The 19,003-nt window shown below is 40.2% G+C and overlaps 1 protein-coding gene across 1 annotated transcript in view; it reads right to left on the bottom strand.

Moving 5' to 3' along the window:
- Nucleotides 1–328: 328 nt before the first annotated feature.
- SIGF (RNApolymerase sigma-subunit F) overlaps nucleotides 329–19,003 on the bottom strand; it is a 42,106-nt gene continuing 23,431 nt past the window's right edge. Inside the window, exons 3-9 of the mRNA XM_077365641.1 lie at nucleotides 16,576–16,703; nucleotides 16,214–16,435; nucleotides 15,837–16,113; nucleotides 15,493–15,723; nucleotides 13,761–13,901; nucleotides 1,843–2,040; nucleotides 329–892 (exon numbers count right to left, since the gene is read on the bottom strand). Of these exons, the coding sequence (XP_077221756.1) occupies nucleotides 605–892; nucleotides 1,843–2,040; nucleotides 13,761–13,901; nucleotides 15,493–15,723; nucleotides 15,837–16,113; nucleotides 16,214–16,435; nucleotides 16,576–16,703 (1,485 nt within the window). The 3' untranslated portion in view covers nucleotides 329–604. The remainder of the gene's footprint in view (nucleotides 893–1,842; nucleotides 2,041–13,760; nucleotides 13,902–15,492; nucleotides 15,724–15,836; nucleotides 16,114–16,213; nucleotides 16,436–16,575; nucleotides 16,704–19,003) is intronic.

Here is a 19,003-nt window from a genome sequence, read left to right as displayed (position 1 = left end):
GTTGGGTATGATTTTGGTGTAGGCCAAACCCTCCAAATATCCCATAAGAGTAGTGCAACACCACCGATGAAATGCACAATCTACTCCACAAAGGGGACAAAAATCATGGATGAGTGAACATCAAACCTTCCGGACCGGCTATGATATCATGCTGAAAACCACAACATCCCTGCATCTTGAGAGCACCCAAATTCCAAATAACATCCATTCTGAGGAATGGAAGGTATTTCTTTACGGTAATGACCAAACTACCTCTAGTACAAAAAAGATAATCCAGTAATAATTGGAAAAATACAGGTACAAGAATGCTTGAGGAGGAACACTCATAAGTAGAAGATTTCAGTAAATGGAAAATAAAAGGGTTGGTAAGCCTAGTACACAACTTCACATTACAACACTGAAGCTCCTCACACTTTTAAGTAACTGAGAGAAGAGTGTAATACAGAAAGTATATATGTACATGCAGTTAGAGCAAATGTGTCAACTACATAGGAATAACCCTATAAGAATCAAGTTTTGAAGGATGAGGAAGAATAATTGATTTTCTTCCTACTTTAGAAATCCGAAAACCAAGCTCATAAAAGTGGCATAGCAGTAGATACCTTTAAATAAGCAAATCAACATACGCCTCTAGCCCTTGGCTTGAGAGGCACTCCTTGAGCTTCTCCAGAGCCCTGCTCTCCACTTGCCGAACCCTCTCTTTTGACAATCCAAACACGGCACCAATCTGTGCCAGCGATTTCCGCTCACCATCATGGATTCCATACCTGAACCGGATTATCTGCCTTTCTTTAGGAGTGAGAACTTTGAGGAGGTTGCGCACGTGTTGCCTCATAAACTGCTTTGCAACAGTGAGTTCAGGGATTTCAACCTCGGGATCCGCAGTGACCTCCTGAGAGCATTAAATAGCAATTAGAGCTCCAGGCCCAGTTCGGAGAAGAAAGAAATGACTTAATAAGTCCCAATTGGAGTCTCATTTTCTAAACCTTGCTTGTAGGCCTAAACGATTTACTAGGGAGTCATGGGAGGTCATCATCATTATCTTTTTGGTGCTTTTGCTTTTAGCAAAAAAAAATGGAATTTCTATCTGGACAGAAAATCTACACAAGAAAAAAAGATGAAACTATGTGGGAGCGAGTTAAAGGCTATGTCACAGATAAGGATGGCCCAGTGCACGAGACTCCCGCCATTGCGGGGTTTGGGGAGGGCTAGATGTACGCAGCCATACCCTTGCTTTGCAGAGAGGCTGTTTCCGTGACTTGAACCCGTGACCACCAAGTCACAATGGAGCAACCTTACCGTTGCTCCATATTTTCAAAATATCTCCGATAGTTAAACGCTATGTCACAAATATCTCCGATATTTTCAAAATATCGTGTTTTTATCGCGACACTTCGATAAAACGATAAAATCCCGAAATAATCCCCAGATTTTAAAAATATAGCGATATTTTCACTGTAATTATCACGATATTTTTACTTTTTTTTTATTTTATATTTTTTCTTAAATTTACATGTTGATGTATTTTTTAAATAATTTTATTTTTATCATTTTTCCTGATATAAACCCGAAAAAAAAAATTAATATGTTCTGAGATTTTCCCTTGCCGAGAATTCCCAAGAACAATATTTGTGACATAGGTTAAAGGCAGCATTTGCATGGATTTGTATAAATGTATAACATTTTACTTTGGACTAGAAGAGATGTGCCACATGCAAACAAGATGGATAAATATTTTTTTGAATAATTACAATATGGATAAATATATTAGCATGAAAGCGTTTTTTATTCAAACAGAGTCAGATATGGTAGGGAGGTGACATGGCTAATGAGAAGCGTTACCTGAAAAGTGACATCCTGCTCTTTCCACGCAGCCTGTTGAATAGAGAGAGGAGTTCTAGTGGAGGAAACCAATCTTTCCAATTTCTCAACCGTAATGCCAACACGCTTGGCCAACTCTTCTTTTGTTGGGAGATGGCGTTCTTGAATGCAGACATTCTTCGCATTTCTAATTTTTGTTAGGAGCCCATATACATTTTCCTGCAGCCATAACACATGAAAAGTGAGTAGATCATAATATGGTAGAAATGAGCGACACAATAATGATTCAATAGCCACATATTCTATCCAAATGAGAGCTAATAAATACAAAATGCTCCACATCCAGTAGCCAAAGGTCATTCTAGTAAACGTTGTTAAAGTAAAAAGAAGAGAAAGAAACCTTGGAGGAGGCCACCCAAGTGCGCGGGAGAGAACAGGAGAGGAGAGGATGGAGAAAGAAAGAGGAGACACCGAAATTCTTGAGGGCCGAATTCCAATCCCACGGCCCACGTGTCTTAAATACATAAAGCCACTTATCGCCAATTATAGGAATGTCATTAGGGCCATCCATATGGGCCCCATATTAGTAATGTAAAATAAATAGGGAAGGGATATATTCGCCCTCTTTTCTTCCAGGGAAGAGTAGTCATAATGACACTAGAGGGAGCTGTCCCGTGGAACAAAAGGGGGCGAATATATCACTTCTGAAGAAACAATAGGAAAAAAAGAAGATTTATGGTGAACAGGTGATTCGAATAATACTTAACTATCCTAGTTCTTAATACTCTCCCTCAAGTTGGAGCATAGATATTGTTCATGCGAAGCTTGGAACAAATACTACCAAATTGAATCCAACCAATTGCTTCGAACAAAAGTACAATAATCTGTAGTTGAGCATCTGTTTGAAGGTGATCGTACAGAATCCGCATAAGAAATACTCTTTTTTTAATGGTAACCAATTTCATTAAAACGAATAAAGACAGAGGAGGTCATTACAAAGCAAGAACGGAAAGATTACAATATGAGCCCCCATAGGGGCGAAGGGAAGGAACACTCTAGGGAGGGAGAAAATAAAAAAGTTGCACAATCCCTCTAGAGATGCCATCTCTAGCCAATCTGTCAGCCACACCATTGGCCGATCGCCGTACATGAGTGAAAGAGATATCTGAGGCACCTACCCTCTCTTGAATTTCATCGAAGTAAGAAGCAAACCTCTATGGAATAGAGTGTGAACCTGAAAGTCATCTAATCACATTGAGCGAGTCTCCCTCGACCACGTTGTTCAAGTCTTCATTCTCAAGGAATTTTATTCCTTGATGAACTGCACGAACCTCCACTTCATTTGCATCTGCGAGCCCTATAGGGGGATCTGCAAAGGCCCATCTCACCACTCCATAGCACTCCCCCTATGCCAGATGGTCCCAGATTCCCCATACTAGAGCCGTCAAAGTTCAACTTCAGGAAACCTGAAGCAGGCGGTACCCAATCTTGTACGATCTTTGGTAGAAATTCTATATCTTGGCAGAATTCCTCCCATCCATACCACAAATCATAAGCCGCCACAAATTTGAAGCTTGAAAGGATCTTTACGAAGGATATCATGATAGGTATCACTTTATTGAAGAGATAAAGAGCCCTCTTTGAGTATCCTTTGAAGACACGTGCATTTCTTTCTTTCCAAAGCACCCAAATAGTAGCTAGAAAAGCCATATTCCAAAGGCTCTTCCCTTCTTTTTTCTCCATGGAACATTACTCCAACTCTCTAGTAAATCATTCTTCATGAATATAATTGATCTGCCTAGTGCATACTTTAGGTATCACAACATGTGACGAATTGCGTCACAATGAGCAGCAGGAGCATGCACAAATTGGCTCACAACACTTACATGAAATGCAATAACAAGGCACAATATTGTTGGGTAGAAACGCATTTCAACAAGGTGAGGATATCTATCAGGGTCCCCAAAAAAATCTGCCTTATCCTTCCACAATGACATTAGGATCTATAAGAGTATATTAGGTTTCAACCATAACATGCATACCATTGACAAAAGATCAACGGCATACTTTCTCTAGGATAGGTTAATGACAAACTTCAACCTTACAACCATGGTTTTAAATTTAAGTTGAAATACCGAAATTTTGGCCGAAATTTTGTTTTTCGGTTGGGACTGAAACTGAAATCACAAAAACCAGAAATTTCGACCGGAGTACCAAATTTCGGCCGAAATTTCAGAAAAATGTGATTTTTTAATTTTCTTTACGAAATTTAGGCCGAAATTACTGAAATTTCAGTACAATCATTAAATTTGCTTTGATTTTTTACCGAATTTCGGCCGAAATTTCGGTTTGGCTATGTCCGAAACAGAAAACAGAAACCGAAATTTAAATCCATGCTTACAACATCAGTGCCAAGAAAGTATTACAACTGTCCCAAATCTTTGGTCTGCACATGTTCTTGCAAATACCTTTCCAGTGCATTAATATTTCTTTGATCATTCCATATAAATATAATGTTGTTCATGTTAGAATAACCTTTAATCATAGGGTTATTATCGTCATTGTACGTTTTATCTTATTATATAAATACTTAAGTGAGGGGGAGCCTAGCCCTAACTCACTATTCTCTTTCTCTAATCTCTCTTAACATGGTATCAGAGCCATAGGGTTTCTGATCCCTAGGGACAGCCATTGACCTCCATCTTCTCCATCATCGTCTTCTTCTTCATCTTCATCTTCACCAGCCCCCATTCCCGGCATCACCAGCCCCACCACCCTCCCCTCCTATCCCATCGGCACCCCCTCCCCTCCTATCCCATCGGCACTCCCCTCCCCTCCCTGTCACCGAGAACTCCCGCGCCTCCCTCTCTGCTAGTCCTTTTCATTTAGTCTATTTTGATGTATGGGACCCTTCTAGGGCTGCATCTAATAATGGCTTCAAGTATTTTATTGTTTTATTGATAATTATTCACGTATGACATAGATGTATTAGCTTAAGGACCGTTCTCAGGTCTTTTCTGCTTTCCAAGCTTTTCATGCTGAAATAAAAAATCATTTTAGTTGCAATATTAAATGTCTCCGTACTGATAATGCTCGGGAGTTTTTCTCTGGTACTTATGGTTTTTAAGATTACCTTTCGTCTCATGGGATTCTGCACCAATCCTCTTGTGCCTACACTTCTCAGCAGAATGGTGTGGCAGAGAGGAAATTGCGTTAATTACTCGAGGTGGTTCGCACATTACTCTGTCAGAGTGACGCTACTTTGACGTCTTGCTTTCTTGCGAATCGCCTAGTGTCATCTGTCCTTCATGGTGACTCTCCCTTTCAGGTTTTATATCCTCGACAGGATCCATTTCCTCTCACTCCTCGAGTCTTTGGGTGTGTCAATTTTGTTCATCATTTAGGTCCTGGTCAGGACAAACTCAACCCTTGGTCGGAATGCTGTGTCTTTCTGGGTTACTCTCGTACACAGAAAGGATATCGTTGTTATAGTCCTGTCTTCGTCGGTGGTTTATGTCGGCAGACGTTACATTCTTTGAGTTTGAGCCCTTTTTCAGACTTCCATCTACACCTAGCTCCACTCTTATGGAACCCGAGGTTTCAGTTTCTCTTCCTGTACTTCCTTACACTGTTCCAGATCCGGATCCACCACCATATGTGCCTCCTGTTGTTCCAGTTGATTCTTCTTCGGCCCCATCAGCTCCACCGACTACCAAAAAGCAATATCAGAGGCGTCTACGCACAGATGGTCTCCCACCTACTCGACCCGACACATCGTCTTCACAGGCAGAGATCCCAGTCCCTTCCACAAAGGTATCTTCACTTCCATCTCCTGTAGTTACCTCTGACTCTCCTATTGCTTCTCGTACTAAGTCTCACTCTACTACGTATCCTATTTCAAATTTTCTCTCCTATGATCGTCTCACTCCTACTTTCAATAGTTTTGTCTCTTCTATGTCTTTTGTTGTGTTACCACAGTCAGTGGCAGAGGCTCTGGCTCACCCAGGATGGCGGTCTGCCATGGATCTTGGGATGGGTGCTCAACATACAAACCAGACAAGAGATCCGGTTCCTCTTCCCTCTAGTGCTAGACCTGTTGGCCGTTGATGGATATTCTCTATCAAATATTTACCAGGTGGAACTGTTGAGAGAATGAAAGCACGTTTAGTGGCTAAATGATATACTCAAATGTTCGGGGTCGATTACAATGAGACTTTCTCTCCGGTTGCAAAGATAACCTCTCTTCGTGTTCTTCTATCCCTTGCGGTCAATCATGGTTGGGACCTTCACCAGTTAGAGTGAAGAATGAGTTCTTACATGGCGACCTCCATGAGGAGGTGTATGTGGAGCAATCTCCAGGGTATGTTGCTCATGGGAAGATGTCCTCCTCTGTCTGCCGCCTTAGAAAATCTCTGCATGGTTTGAAGCAGTCTCCACGAGCATGGTTTGGGAGATTCAGTGAGGCCGTTATGCAGTTTGGCTTGAGACAGTGTGTTGTAGATCATTCGGTATTCAGTCATCAGTCCTCAGCGAGTTGCGTTCTATTGATTGTATATGTCGACGACATCATCATTATAGGTAGTAATTCAGGGGAATACAGAAAGAGTTCACTAAATATGACTTGGGACGCCTCAGATATTTTCTTGGGATAGAGGTGGCATATTCCTCTCGTGGCTTGTCTCTATCACAGAAGAAGTATGTTTTGGACTTGTTGGAGGAGACAGGGAATCTTGGAGTAAAACCTGCATCTGTACCTATGGATCCCAATGTAAAACTAGTTCCAGAAGAAGGGGACATGTTGGAAGACACTAGCAGGTATAGAAGACTGGTGGACAAGCTCATATACCTTACAGTTACTCGCCCTGATATGTCTTACGTTGCAGGGGTAGTCGGTCAGTACATGAGCTCCCCACGTACCTCACACTGGAGTGCAGTGGTTCAGATCCTTAAATACCTGAAGGGTGCACCAGGAAAGAGCCTATTATTCAAGAGACATGGTCATATGCTAATTGAGGGATTCTCTGATGCTGATTGGGCTGGGTCTCTTGCAGACAGAAGATCAACTACCCGGCATTGGAACTTTTGTAGGAGGTAACCTGGTATTGTGGAAAAGCAAGAGGCATGACGTCATTGTAAAGTCAAGCACAGAATACGACACGCACGAGTACAAAGATTATCTAGTTGAGATCACTTTTGTCTGAGATTGGTATCGTATCTTCTTCGCCTTCACAGTTGTATTGTAACAACAAGGATGTCATCTATATTGCAATAAATCCAGTCTTCCATGAGAGCACCAAGCACATTGAAGTCGATTGTCACTTCATTCGTCAGAGAATTCAGAAGGGGGAGATATGTACTGTATTCACTCGTTCTGCAGATCAGTTGGATGAAATGTTCACAAAATTATTGAGTAAAGCAAAGTTGAGCGATATCTGTAACAAGCAAGGAATGTATAATTTATGCATTCTAACTTGAGGGGGAGTGTTAGAATAAGCTTTAATCATAGGGTTATTATCGTCATTGTACGCTTTTATCTTATTACATAAATACTTAAGTGAGGGGGATCCTAGCCCTAACTCACTATTCTCTTTCTCTAATCTCTCTTAAAGGTTCACATGGACAACTAGAACCACAATGTTAGTGTTTTGTTCCTATAGGAATACCAAGTGGTCCACATGACTACAACAAAAGCCATACTTGGTAACAATAGAAATAAACTTATCAAACCAAGCACAAGGAGACTATTTCAAACCATAGCAGTCTTTCAGAAGATAAAAACCTTACATGACTTCGCCTAAGCAACATACCCTGGAGGTTGATCCATATAGACTTCTTCTTCTAAGTCTTCATCAAGAAAGGAGTTCTTCACATCCAGCATCCATAAGAACCAATCTTTATCAAAAGCGATGGACATAATCACTCTGACTGAATTGAGCTTTTGGCAACAAGAGCAAAGGTCACTGACTAATCAATACCAAAGGTCTTGAGTATAACCTTTAGCTACTGATCGAGCCTTCAATCTCTCAATAGCTCCATTAGGGAGATACAAAACTATATAAATTCATATATAACTAATTGCACGTTTCCTGCAGCTAGCTCAGATAGATCCCATACGTGATTTTGTTGAAAGCAAACATTTCTTCATCCACAACCTTCATCCATAATAAGTGCCTCTTGAACGCTCTAGAGCAGTCATTGATAGGATTCGACTCAATCAATCATCGTTTGCATTAGGGAATTCTGAGTCCAACCATAGTACTTCGAATGTTTCTATGCCTGCTCATAAATGTAAAAGGTTATGTATTTAGTATCCAATTACTAGCTTTTTTTCCTTTGATATCTTATATCTTTCGCATAGATGTTTTGTAGTCCATTGGGAACTGCACTAGGAAGCGAAAAAAGACATCAAAGAGAAAGGTGCTAATTATGGTATGCCCACAGTGGAACTAGAGAAAGAAACTATCCTACTTCTTAACTAACATCTTATGCATCATCTTAAAATTGTAGTATGCCTCAACTATGGTTGAGTGAGGGTGAGTTTCAGATTAAACATTTACAAAGATCCTTTTGAGATATACTATGACAATTTCTATAGATATTACAAGATTGTGACTTTTGGGCCTTAAAAATAGCTCAAAGTTCAGCTACAATTTTCAATATTATCTATTAGAGTCAGAGAATGAGAATAAAAGAGTTGGAGACTTGCTCACCCAGACCTGTTTGGTTGTAGGAAGAAGTATCATGGGGCCAGCAATATGATAGGACATACTCTGCCAAAGTAGGGTACAGACCTGAGCATCCTCCTGTTCCCACCGATCATAGGTAGGGTCCATAGTACGAGGAAAATCACGAAGAAGAATATGTGCCTTGCCCCAAGCAACTATGTCTCAACTGCAGCTTTCCAAGTCACATAGTTTGCCCCAATTAATTTGACAGTGGTCATATGTGGGAATGAACCATTCACAGAGACAGTCGAAGTAGGAACGGAAAATGGTGTCGAAGTAGGAACCGAAAAGGGTGTCGCACGGACCTCATGGGTCACGCCGGAGGATGGATTCTCAATAACGGGATCCATAAAGACAAACAAAAGAGGAAAAAAAGACAACCCTAACGATGATTCAGTTCAGAAAACAAAGAAAGATGAAAAGATGGGCAAAGTGGCAAACTAAATGGAGAAGAGTACGCTAAACGCGGCTCCAACGAGAACATACAATGGAATCAAGGCATAGGTATACATCCGGAATAACCACGGAGCCGCGAACGAGTGAGAAGGATAATAGAATGACAATCTAGTGCATTAGGGTGTTAGGAGGAATAGGGAAAGAAAAACAAGAGATAAGAAGCGAGAGATGTTAAAAAAAGGTAGGTTTAGGGTTTAGAAAATGATGTTTAGGGTTAGGAAGAAGTAGGAGGGGCTGGTTGGGAGAAAAGAAAGGGATGAGGTAGGATTAGAGGAGAGGAGAGGGGAGAGGGGCTAGGGATGAGGGTTGAGGGAGGCGAGATTGGGGCGGGAGTGGGGCGGGAGTTGTGCGGGAGGCGATGGTGGAGGCGGGGTGATGGTGGATGTTGAGGGGTTGGAGGGGGGAGCACTATTCACGGTAGGTACTGTTCACGGCACTGTTTACGGTACTATTCACAAGTACTGTTCACACAGAGAGAGAGAGAGAGAGAGAGAGAGAGAGAGAGAGAGAGAGAGAAGGTGGAGGCGAGGAGATGGTGGATGGCGGAGGCGTTCGTTCGCAGTCCCTAGGGCATCGTAACCCCAAGGCTCTGATACCATGTTAGAGTTAGAGAATGAGAATGAAAGAGTTGAAGACTTGCTCCCCCTCACTATGATATTTATATTATAAAGACAAGTACTATGACTATATTGGCCTCAGGCTTATTACATATATCCATGGTTTTAAATTTCGACCGACATGAAAGGGGTACGAAACCGAAATTTTCGAAATTACAAAATTTCGGAAATTTCAGTGAAATAAAAGCTTAATTTTTATTATTTTATTACTTTACCAAATTTCGGTTGGAAAAAACGGTATTTTGTGGGCCAGTACCCAATTTCGACCGAAATCACAAATTTCGGTTTTTGGAAACACGGAAATTTCGGCCACCGAAATCGAAATTTAAAACCTTGCATATATCTAACATTATCAATAACTAGACTTTTTCGAATGGTATAACTAGACTTAATTAATAAAATAAGAAAAGATTACAATGAAAACCACCCCCATTGGCAAAAGTACAATATAAGACCAAAACCCTAGCTATAAGGAAAACACCAACCAAAAGGCAACAGAAACCAAAAAGTATCTCCTCTCTTGATACTCAGCTAAAAAATTTGTTATGCTTGCTTCAAGCACCAACCAAAAGGCAACAGGAACCAATAAGTATCTCCTCTCTTAATACTCGCTTAGCTAAAAAAATTGTTGTCATGTTTGAACATCGAAAAGCGAGACGTGAAAGTCTACCTCTATCCCTACTTCATCGGAAAAGCAAACACAGGTCCCTAGGCCCTAACCTAGGTAGCGACTCTGAGAGACTCTTCTCCGTGAAATTCGGATTTCGGTCCCTAGTTCATGGAGAACGCAGACATTCAAAAAACACCCCCCACCCGTTGTGGTGATCCCGGCAGCAGCCAAGCAAGGAGGGCGGGAGAGAACCGGCCCCCACAGTAAGCAACAAACAATCTGATTAATGATAGACTGTTCTTCTCGGTATTCGATCCTCCCCGCCCCAGATATCAAGAATCCAAAGTGTTGTCTATCTCAATCATTTTAGTGTTGTTGTTTGTAAACACACTAGATTAAAGAAGTTCCCTTCATTGTTTAATAAAAAAGCCCTTTCCGTCCTTCATAAAGACTTTTCTTTAATTCTCACTCTTCGCCTTCGGTAATCGACTAGCTTGAGATCACCTCCGCTTCTAGGTGCTCATTTGACTTGCTCAAGAGGGCTTACGCCTAAGAAGTAGATTTAGGGGCAATATCAATCTTGTGAGTATTACTGTTCGTGAAAAAGTAAAATTAAAGAAAACCCTTTACTTTTCTTTGTAAAATAAACCTACAGAGCTTTCCTTCATTTTACTTGCTTTCTTTACTGCTTTACGTATATGTATTCAATAATAACCAAAAGACCCACTTTCCTTACTTTTTCAACCCTTCCTTCTGTTTGAAATCCAACTTAGGAATAAGCTGTTAACTTACCAACTTCTTCAAAAGCTTAACTTACCAACTTCTCCAAAAGCTTAAGCTTTTGGAGAAGTTGGTAAGTTAACATGGTATCAGAGCAAAGGTCTCGAGTTCAAACCTCCCGGATAGCAAAAATCCACATGCGATGGTCAGCCCAAAGTGGGACCACATGTGCCACGTGTTTGCCAAGTGGGTCACACGTGCGGGGGAGAGTTAAAGTATAAAAGATTGGTAAGTTAACATGGTATCAGAGCCAAAGGTCTCGAGTTCAAACCTCCCGGATAGCAAAAATCCACATGCTATGGTCGGCCCAAAGTGGGACCACATATGCCACGTGTTTGCCAAGTGGGCCACACGTGCGGGGGAGTGTTAAAGTATAAAAGATAAATAATGCCTTTCTCCAACAGCTTAGGCTTTTGGAGAAGTTGGTGGGTTAACATGGCTCTGATACCATGATAGCTTACCAACTTCTCCAAAAGGTGCCACGTGTTTGCCAAGTAGGCCACGCGTGCGGGGGAGTGTTAAAGTATAAAAGATAAATAACGCCTTTCTCCAACAGCTTAAGCTTTTGGAGAAGTTGGTAAGTTAACATGATATCAAAGCCAAAGGTCTCGAGTTCAAACCTTCCGGATAGCAAAAAAACCACATGCAATGGTCGGCCCAAAGTGGGACCACATGTGCCACATGTTTGCCAAGTGGGCCACATGTGCGGGGGAGTGTTAAAGTATAAAAGATAAATAACGCCTTTCTCCAACAGCTTAAGCTTTTGGAGAGGTTGGTAAGTTAATATGGTATGATAACTTACCAACCTCTCCAAAAGCTTAAGCTGTTGGAGAAAGGCGTTATTTATCTTTTATACTTTAACACTCTCCCGCACGTGTGGCCCACTTGGCAAGCACGTGGCACATGTGGTCCCACTTTGGGCCGACCATAGCATGTGGATTTTTTGCTATCCGGGAGGTTTGAACTCGAGACCTTTGGCTCTGATACCATGTTAACTTACCAACTTCTCCAAAAGCTTAAGCTATTGGAGAAGTTGGTTAGTTAACATAAGCTTAATCGTAGAAAAGAGTTTAAAATCAGTTTTGTGAAAGCTTTCCTAACATCCACCTATTCAAGTCAAGAGACCGGGTTTCCCGAGCATCAGGGGTGCCTAACAACTTCCCCTCACGTAACCATATCCCTTACCCATATTTCTCTGTCAAGGCCATGCCGAAAACAGAGTTAATCAGGGGCTTAGGCCCCAAACTAGACGGCAACATCGATCGCTGCCTTTCTCGTGAAATTCAGGTTTCTATCCCAAATTCACTAGAAATGCAGATCACGGGTCTTGGGCCCCAACCTAGGTGGTAACTCTGAAAACCTCTCTTTTCCCATGAAATTCGGATCTTTATCCCAAGTTCATAGGAAACGCAGACATAAACACACCCCTAACCAAAGAGGGGATAAGAGAGAAACACAACGAAGCACCAACACACCACCACACACACGCCGAGTGTGGGGAGATAACAGAGAAGGCGCGACCGCAACGCCCTCGGCTATCTGGGATCCATAGGTAGCAGGGAGAAGGCTTTTGTCGAAGAGTTGCTAGACTACTGCTGTTGATTAGGACCCAAGTCACCTAGTGAGTACAGTTTTGAGGAATAAATGCACAAGTGTGTTAAAAAGTGCATGGGCATTGGAAGTTTGCACAGGTGGACGAAGGAATTTGTTCAGTTTATTTCAAGACAATCATTAGGCATATGCAATCATCACTGTATGATTGTTTGGTGTAATTGTTAGCACAAAAATCCTATGTTACCCGGATCTGGATGCGAGTATTCGATGAGGAGTTCCAGGAATAGCATCCTATGAGTATAAAAAACCTTAGGATACGGACATGGAAAGGATTGAGTATGTAAGTGTGGGATATGAGTAAGAATCTTTAAGATAATGTTAAAATAGTTTTAAACCAAATGCAGTTTGAATTTTGGAAAGCACACACATCTCTCTCAAAAACAAACCAACAACTCTCTCTCTCTCTCTCTCTCTCTCACACACACACACACACACACACACACACTTGAGAATCACATTCCCTACTTTATGAAGAAGATTTAAAAAAAGAATAACGGGGCATTTTAAGCTTAGGGTTCTTAGGACTCTCATTTCCTTCATGAAGAGGAATATAAAAGGAAGAAAGAAGATTAATGCTCTAAAGGTCATCTTTCTTTTGTCCATATGTGAAAGACCAATACTGAAAAAGAAAAATCCAACAATGAGGATACAAATCAGAAGTATAAGAAATGTATCTGGTTGAATCTGGTACACCACCCATTTTGAAGGATCCTAATTTCATATTAAAAATCTAATTCATGTGCAGGCTAATACCAAACCCTATCCATGTACATTCGTTCCACAACAATGGGTTGTCCATTCGGTAAATTAGGAGAATTTTGGCATTCCTGGAAACACTGAAAACAAAAAATTTGTCCACACAATCATGGCTACTTTGGTTACTCCTGAAATGGGAAGGTTATTCAGTGATCAACATTAAAACATATATTTTGGTAATTCTCCAAAAATAGTACAAGAATTCTGATTTATTCTAAAATATTCAGGAATCAGAATCTGCTGGAACCCCAGAGAAACTGATTAGATAGTACTTTGTGAAGGAAGGACCTTGTTAGACACCATGAACAGGGGGGCTCATAAGAAAAAAATTAGTATATGGAAAAGAAAAAATTAGTATATAGAACTAATAAAAGGACAAACCGGTAAACGGATGGTTCTAGAATTCTGAAATATAGCCTTCCTAATTGATTGTCGTATCCACCAGTATGCGTATGTAGAAAATCTGCAACCAGCCTGTGGCTTGAACTTTTCCAAGCTCTTCATAAGACCCATACTTCCCTCCTACAATAAAAGACATTTGGTTAAACCTGGTCCATTTAAAGCAGAAGTGTAAGATAAATGTATTTACTTAGACCAGGAAACAATAATAATCTGAAAAGAAAATACAGAGGTACTGACAATTTGTGCATGAATTATTAGAAGACCCAAACATTCAAACTAAAGAACATGGTTTTAAATTTTGGCTGAAATACTGAAAATTCCACCGAAATTTCAGATTTCGGTCGGGACCGACACCGAAATTACCGGAATTTCCACCAAAAACGGACACCAAAACCGACATTTAAAACCTTGCTAAGGAAGTTTCCCTTCAGTAGAATAGAATGAGCTACTTTACTACCATGGCCATCACACGAGATTATTGAGAAATGCCAAAATTTGAAAGCCACCCTTTTACCACTCCCTGACAGAGAGTAAAGTTGCGAAGGGGCCCATATATTCTGCAACTAAACAAAGTCATGCAAGCATTCACTTTCCAAACAAGATGAAATCTCTTGAAGGTTCTGGAGTAAAGTACAAAATCAATTGTGCATATTTTGAGAAATCAGTGTTCAAGAATATAAATAAATAATTAAATATTCAAGGTTTTTTTTGTTATGGTCAAGGTTTTAAATTTCGGTTTCGGAGAGCATTTCTGTCTTCACCGAAACCGAAATTTTTGGGCGAAATCCACGAAACAAGATAAACGCATATTTTATTACGTAGAAAATTTCGCCCGAAATCCCCGAAATTTCGGGAAAGTAATAAATAATTAAGAAAATCTAGCTTTTGGGTGAAATTTTCCTTAAATTTCGGCCAAAATTTCAGGCATAATGAAATTTCGAGCGAAATATTGTAACGTTTCGTGTATATCCAATTTTGGTTTCGGGGTTGACCGAAACCCGAAATTTTGGATTTCGGTCGAAATTTAAAACCTTGGTTATGGTAAACAACCGATGACTTTAGTGGTTTTCACTAATCAGGGTAAGAACAAGAACAAGACTATGCAGGCTATTTCATTTTATAGGAACATAGTTGTCAACCCGTGACTCGACTCGTGACTCGATTTCTTAATTTAATCACTCGTGACTCATAAGAGTTTTTGACGAGAACAGAATTTAGTTGAAAAAAATATAATTATATATCAAAAGATGAAGCATGTAAAAAATATAACCCAATAGCACATAGATAAAGCACTAAGCCAAAAATATAAATAACTATACGCTTGTAAGTTGCACGAACAAAAATAATTAAGTTATAAGTTCCAACTTCCAAGTTTTCAACCATCAAAACAAGAAAGCCCAGGCCAACGACTCAACTCGACTCGTAAGAGACGTATTTTTTCGATTCAACTCCCAACGACTTGTTCGAGTCACCAGACGACTCGGATGAGTCTTCAACAGAGGCGAGTCACCCATGCAACTCGCCTCGGAAGCCCATCAACTCGACTTAGGAGTTGACTCGTACGAGTCGTAAGAGTTTGACAACTATGTATAGGACCATTTTGTCATAAAATATAGTGAAGTAAAAAGTACAAATTACTACTAACAAAGAGAAGCATAGAATCAAACTTTACACCAGTAAGGAACTTTTAGCATATCATATCAATGCTAACCTGAAGTAAATCTTGAATGCTCAGGCCCTTCCCTTGATATTGCTTTGCAACATACACCACTAACCGGAAATTGGCATAAATCATTTTCTCTCGACTTCTGTTGGCAGAATTAAGGCGTGAGTGCAAAACCTGGCAACTGATCCCAACAGCTTGAGCCCATTCAGCCAATGTTGGTTCACGATGAAATTGCGATTGAAGTCTCTGTCTTGTTTCTCCTAATCGCATCAGATCCTGTTTGATAACAAGCAAGAAAAAAAAAACATTTGAAACTTAAGTAGTACTCCGGTTTTAGAATCAAGTGAGAAAATGTAAAACAATTTGCAATATAGGAGTAAGAAACATGCCTGTACTTGGACAAACAATTCCGATTCTTCTTTCTGAGTCAAAAGCTGTTTTGTCTCAGGACCCCACAAGAATAATTGAAGGGGATCACTTGGATCAAAGGTTTTATAATTTATTTTCCTTCCTAGTTCTTTTGGTCTCAAATAAGAAACCTCATGAGCATCAAGTTTGGGTTTCTTTGGCACCCCACGTTTCTTAGACCGCCTCTCCAAAAGCCTTTTTGATCTTACTATAGTTTCCTCTTCTGTAATTTGAACAGATGATTCTACAAGCCCCAAACTGTTTAAAAGTTCCAAATTTTTAGTAAAACATGGACAGAAAATAAGGCAGAAACAAAAAGAGCATGAACAGGAAAACAGATGATTAACAAGAAACGGACCCAGAAATAAAGGATTCATCTAAATCTGCAACTACAGTGTCGGAATTTTCTGCTAAAGAGGCTGCCTCTTTCGAGGCCATCACGGCTTTCTTAGCAAGGGCAAGGGCATCCCATGGACTCACTTGTCTTGGTTTAACGTCCACAACTTTATCTGTGGTAGTTGCTATAGATTCCGTAGACAAGGATAGCAAAGGATTTACCTTCGTGCATGAGGATGGCAATCTGCAATAAAATGGGAATATAGATATTGTCTCAGGTAAAAAAAAACAGAGAGAGAGAGCCCAATAACATAAAACAATGTTGATCCACAATAATAGTGACTAAATACAAAAAACAAGGGAAAGGAGCTTGAGTTATCTTACAAATAACAGAAACCCGGCCAATAAAGCAATTGGCGCTGGAAGTCTTTCAAATATTGATCAAATTCATAATTTTTCTTCTCTTCACAGAGTGACACCCCTTTCTCCATCCGCCTCCTATCTAGTGTTGCCTTCAAAATTAAAAGTAGAACAGTATTAACAATTATAGATCAGAACAATGTAAAAAAAAAAAAAAAAGTTAATGTGCTTCATGTCGAGAACAAGACCTTTCAGAAGGGACCGCATAGAGTAAGTGAATAGTACAATGAGATAGAGGGCATCTAATAAAAAACAAATATTGCAACATGTAATATGTAAAGAGAACTTATGTTTTGTAAGAATCTGCTGACCCCTTAGAGGTGACAAGTTTTGTGGATGAAAAGGAGAAATAAAAAAGGGAAAAGAAGACAAAAACTAACTATATAAGAGGGGAATAGCAACCATGTCGAAGGCAACTACGATTTTCCTCAAAACCTCAAGGGATTGAGTGATGCCCGGGGGAAGGCAACCCACCCCAATTGCCAGCCCTACCTTACCCACCAACCAAATTCACCAAAACCAAACCTAAACAAAGTCACTAAAAAACCCCATGACCCGGCGGAAATATGTGAGCAACTCCCCCCCCCCCCCAAAAAAAAAACTAAAAAAACTAAAAAAGAGTGTTGTCTCCTCGTCCATACCTATGGTACTTCTGCCTCGGAGAATCTTCTATTGGAAATGGAAGTGGATACGCACGTGCTCCCATACCAACCTGGTAGGGATATTGGCTATATAATCGAACGGGGTGCTGCCTTGCCAACATGACTTATTCCATTGCTGGATCAACCTTCCGGGCGATGGTTCCACTGCTGGATAAACAACTCGGCAAAATGACTCTTAAAAAAGTTGTGCATGGCATCAACTGAGTATGGATCTTCGATAAAGGGCTATGGACCTAGACCTCCTTACAGGAAGATGAAGTACAATGCCGGAAACATCATGGGAAGTGTGCTTCCTGGGAAGCGCGCTTTTGAAGCGGGAAACGGCACACTTCGCAGAATGTGGGCAAGCGTGCTTCCGAAACGCAAGAAGCTCACTTCCCGTCCTAGGGATTCGAGTTTTCATATGTGAGGAAGCACGTATTGGGTTCCAGGGGATTCAAGTTTTGATGGCTTGCAGAATGTATTGTCTAGGGAAAAAAGTTTATTATTCCTTTTTTCTCCCTATTTTTTGTATTGTATAGGGAAAAAAAGATTATTACTTCTGTTTTTTGGTTTCTTTTTTGTTTTTGTTATTTTCTGCAATATTCTGTTTCTGTTCTATTTCCATACTGTTTTTGTTTTTGTTATTTTCATTTCTGTTTGAATGTGGTTTAAGATTAATGAGCGGATTGTAGCATTAAACATGAAAAATGTTTGCTCTTTATAGAAGAAAAATGACGAACAATATTCAGGGTAAACTTATTTATGAATAATGTTTTTATCATGGTATGGAATAATGCCATTTATTCTAGAATCTTATGCTCGCTTAATGCTCAATATTTAATCATTTGTAGATTAAATATCAAAGAAAATAACAAAGTGGTTTTCCTTATTCTTATATTTCCTCCAAGAAAGTTTCTTTTTGTTGTATTTGCATTTATGATGCTACATCTCCTCTTCATAACACTATCCCTCTTGTTTGGAAACTTGTTTTAATTTGTCATTTTAACGCTGTAAAGTTACATGGTATATTAACTTTGGTGGGAAGGGAGAGAGGTACAAAAGAGATAGAGGGTGAGAGAGAGAACCAGTTGAGAGAGTTGAGAGAGAGAATAGGCGTGCGTGTGGGAGAGAAAAATTAGTTCTCTCCCTCACGCACGACTAATATATATATTATGTTATATATGACTAATATGCCCTTACACATGTGTATTTATTCAACACTCCCCCTCAAGCTGGAATGCATATATCATACATTCCAAGCTTGTTACAAGAATCTTTCAGTTTTGTTGATCCCAACGGTTTGGTAAACATATCTGTGAGCTGGTCTGCAGATCGAGTAAAAACAGTGCGAATTTCACCTTTCTGAATCCGATTACGAATGAAGTGACAATCTACTTCAATATGTTTGGTGTGTTCATGGAACACATGATTTGTCGCAATATGGACTGCGGACTTATTATCACAGTATAACTGTGCTGGAGACATTGATGAGAACCCAATCTCTGAGAAGAATCAGCAAATCCAGATCAGTTCACCACTCGTGTAAGACATAGCGCGATATTCCGCCTCTGCACTTGACTTGGAGACAACGTCTTGCTTTTTGCTTCTCCATGACACCAAATTTTCTCCTACAAATGTGCAATATACAGTGGTTGACCTCCTGTCTCCAGATGATCCTGCCCAGTCTGCATCACTGAATCCTTCTACTTTCTCATGACCATGTTTTTTGAAAAACAAACCTTTCCCCG

Source organism: Tasmannia lanceolata, unplaced genomic scaffold, assembly GCF_043159265.1.
Source record: "Tasmannia lanceolata isolate RefF3 unplaced genomic scaffold, GAP_Taslan_0.1 ptg000021l, whole genome shotgun sequence".
Lineage (NCBI taxonomy): Eukaryota > Viridiplantae > Streptophyta > Magnoliopsida > Canellales > Winteraceae > Tasmannia > Tasmannia lanceolata.
This window is presented reverse-complemented; position numbering and strand designations above follow the sequence as displayed.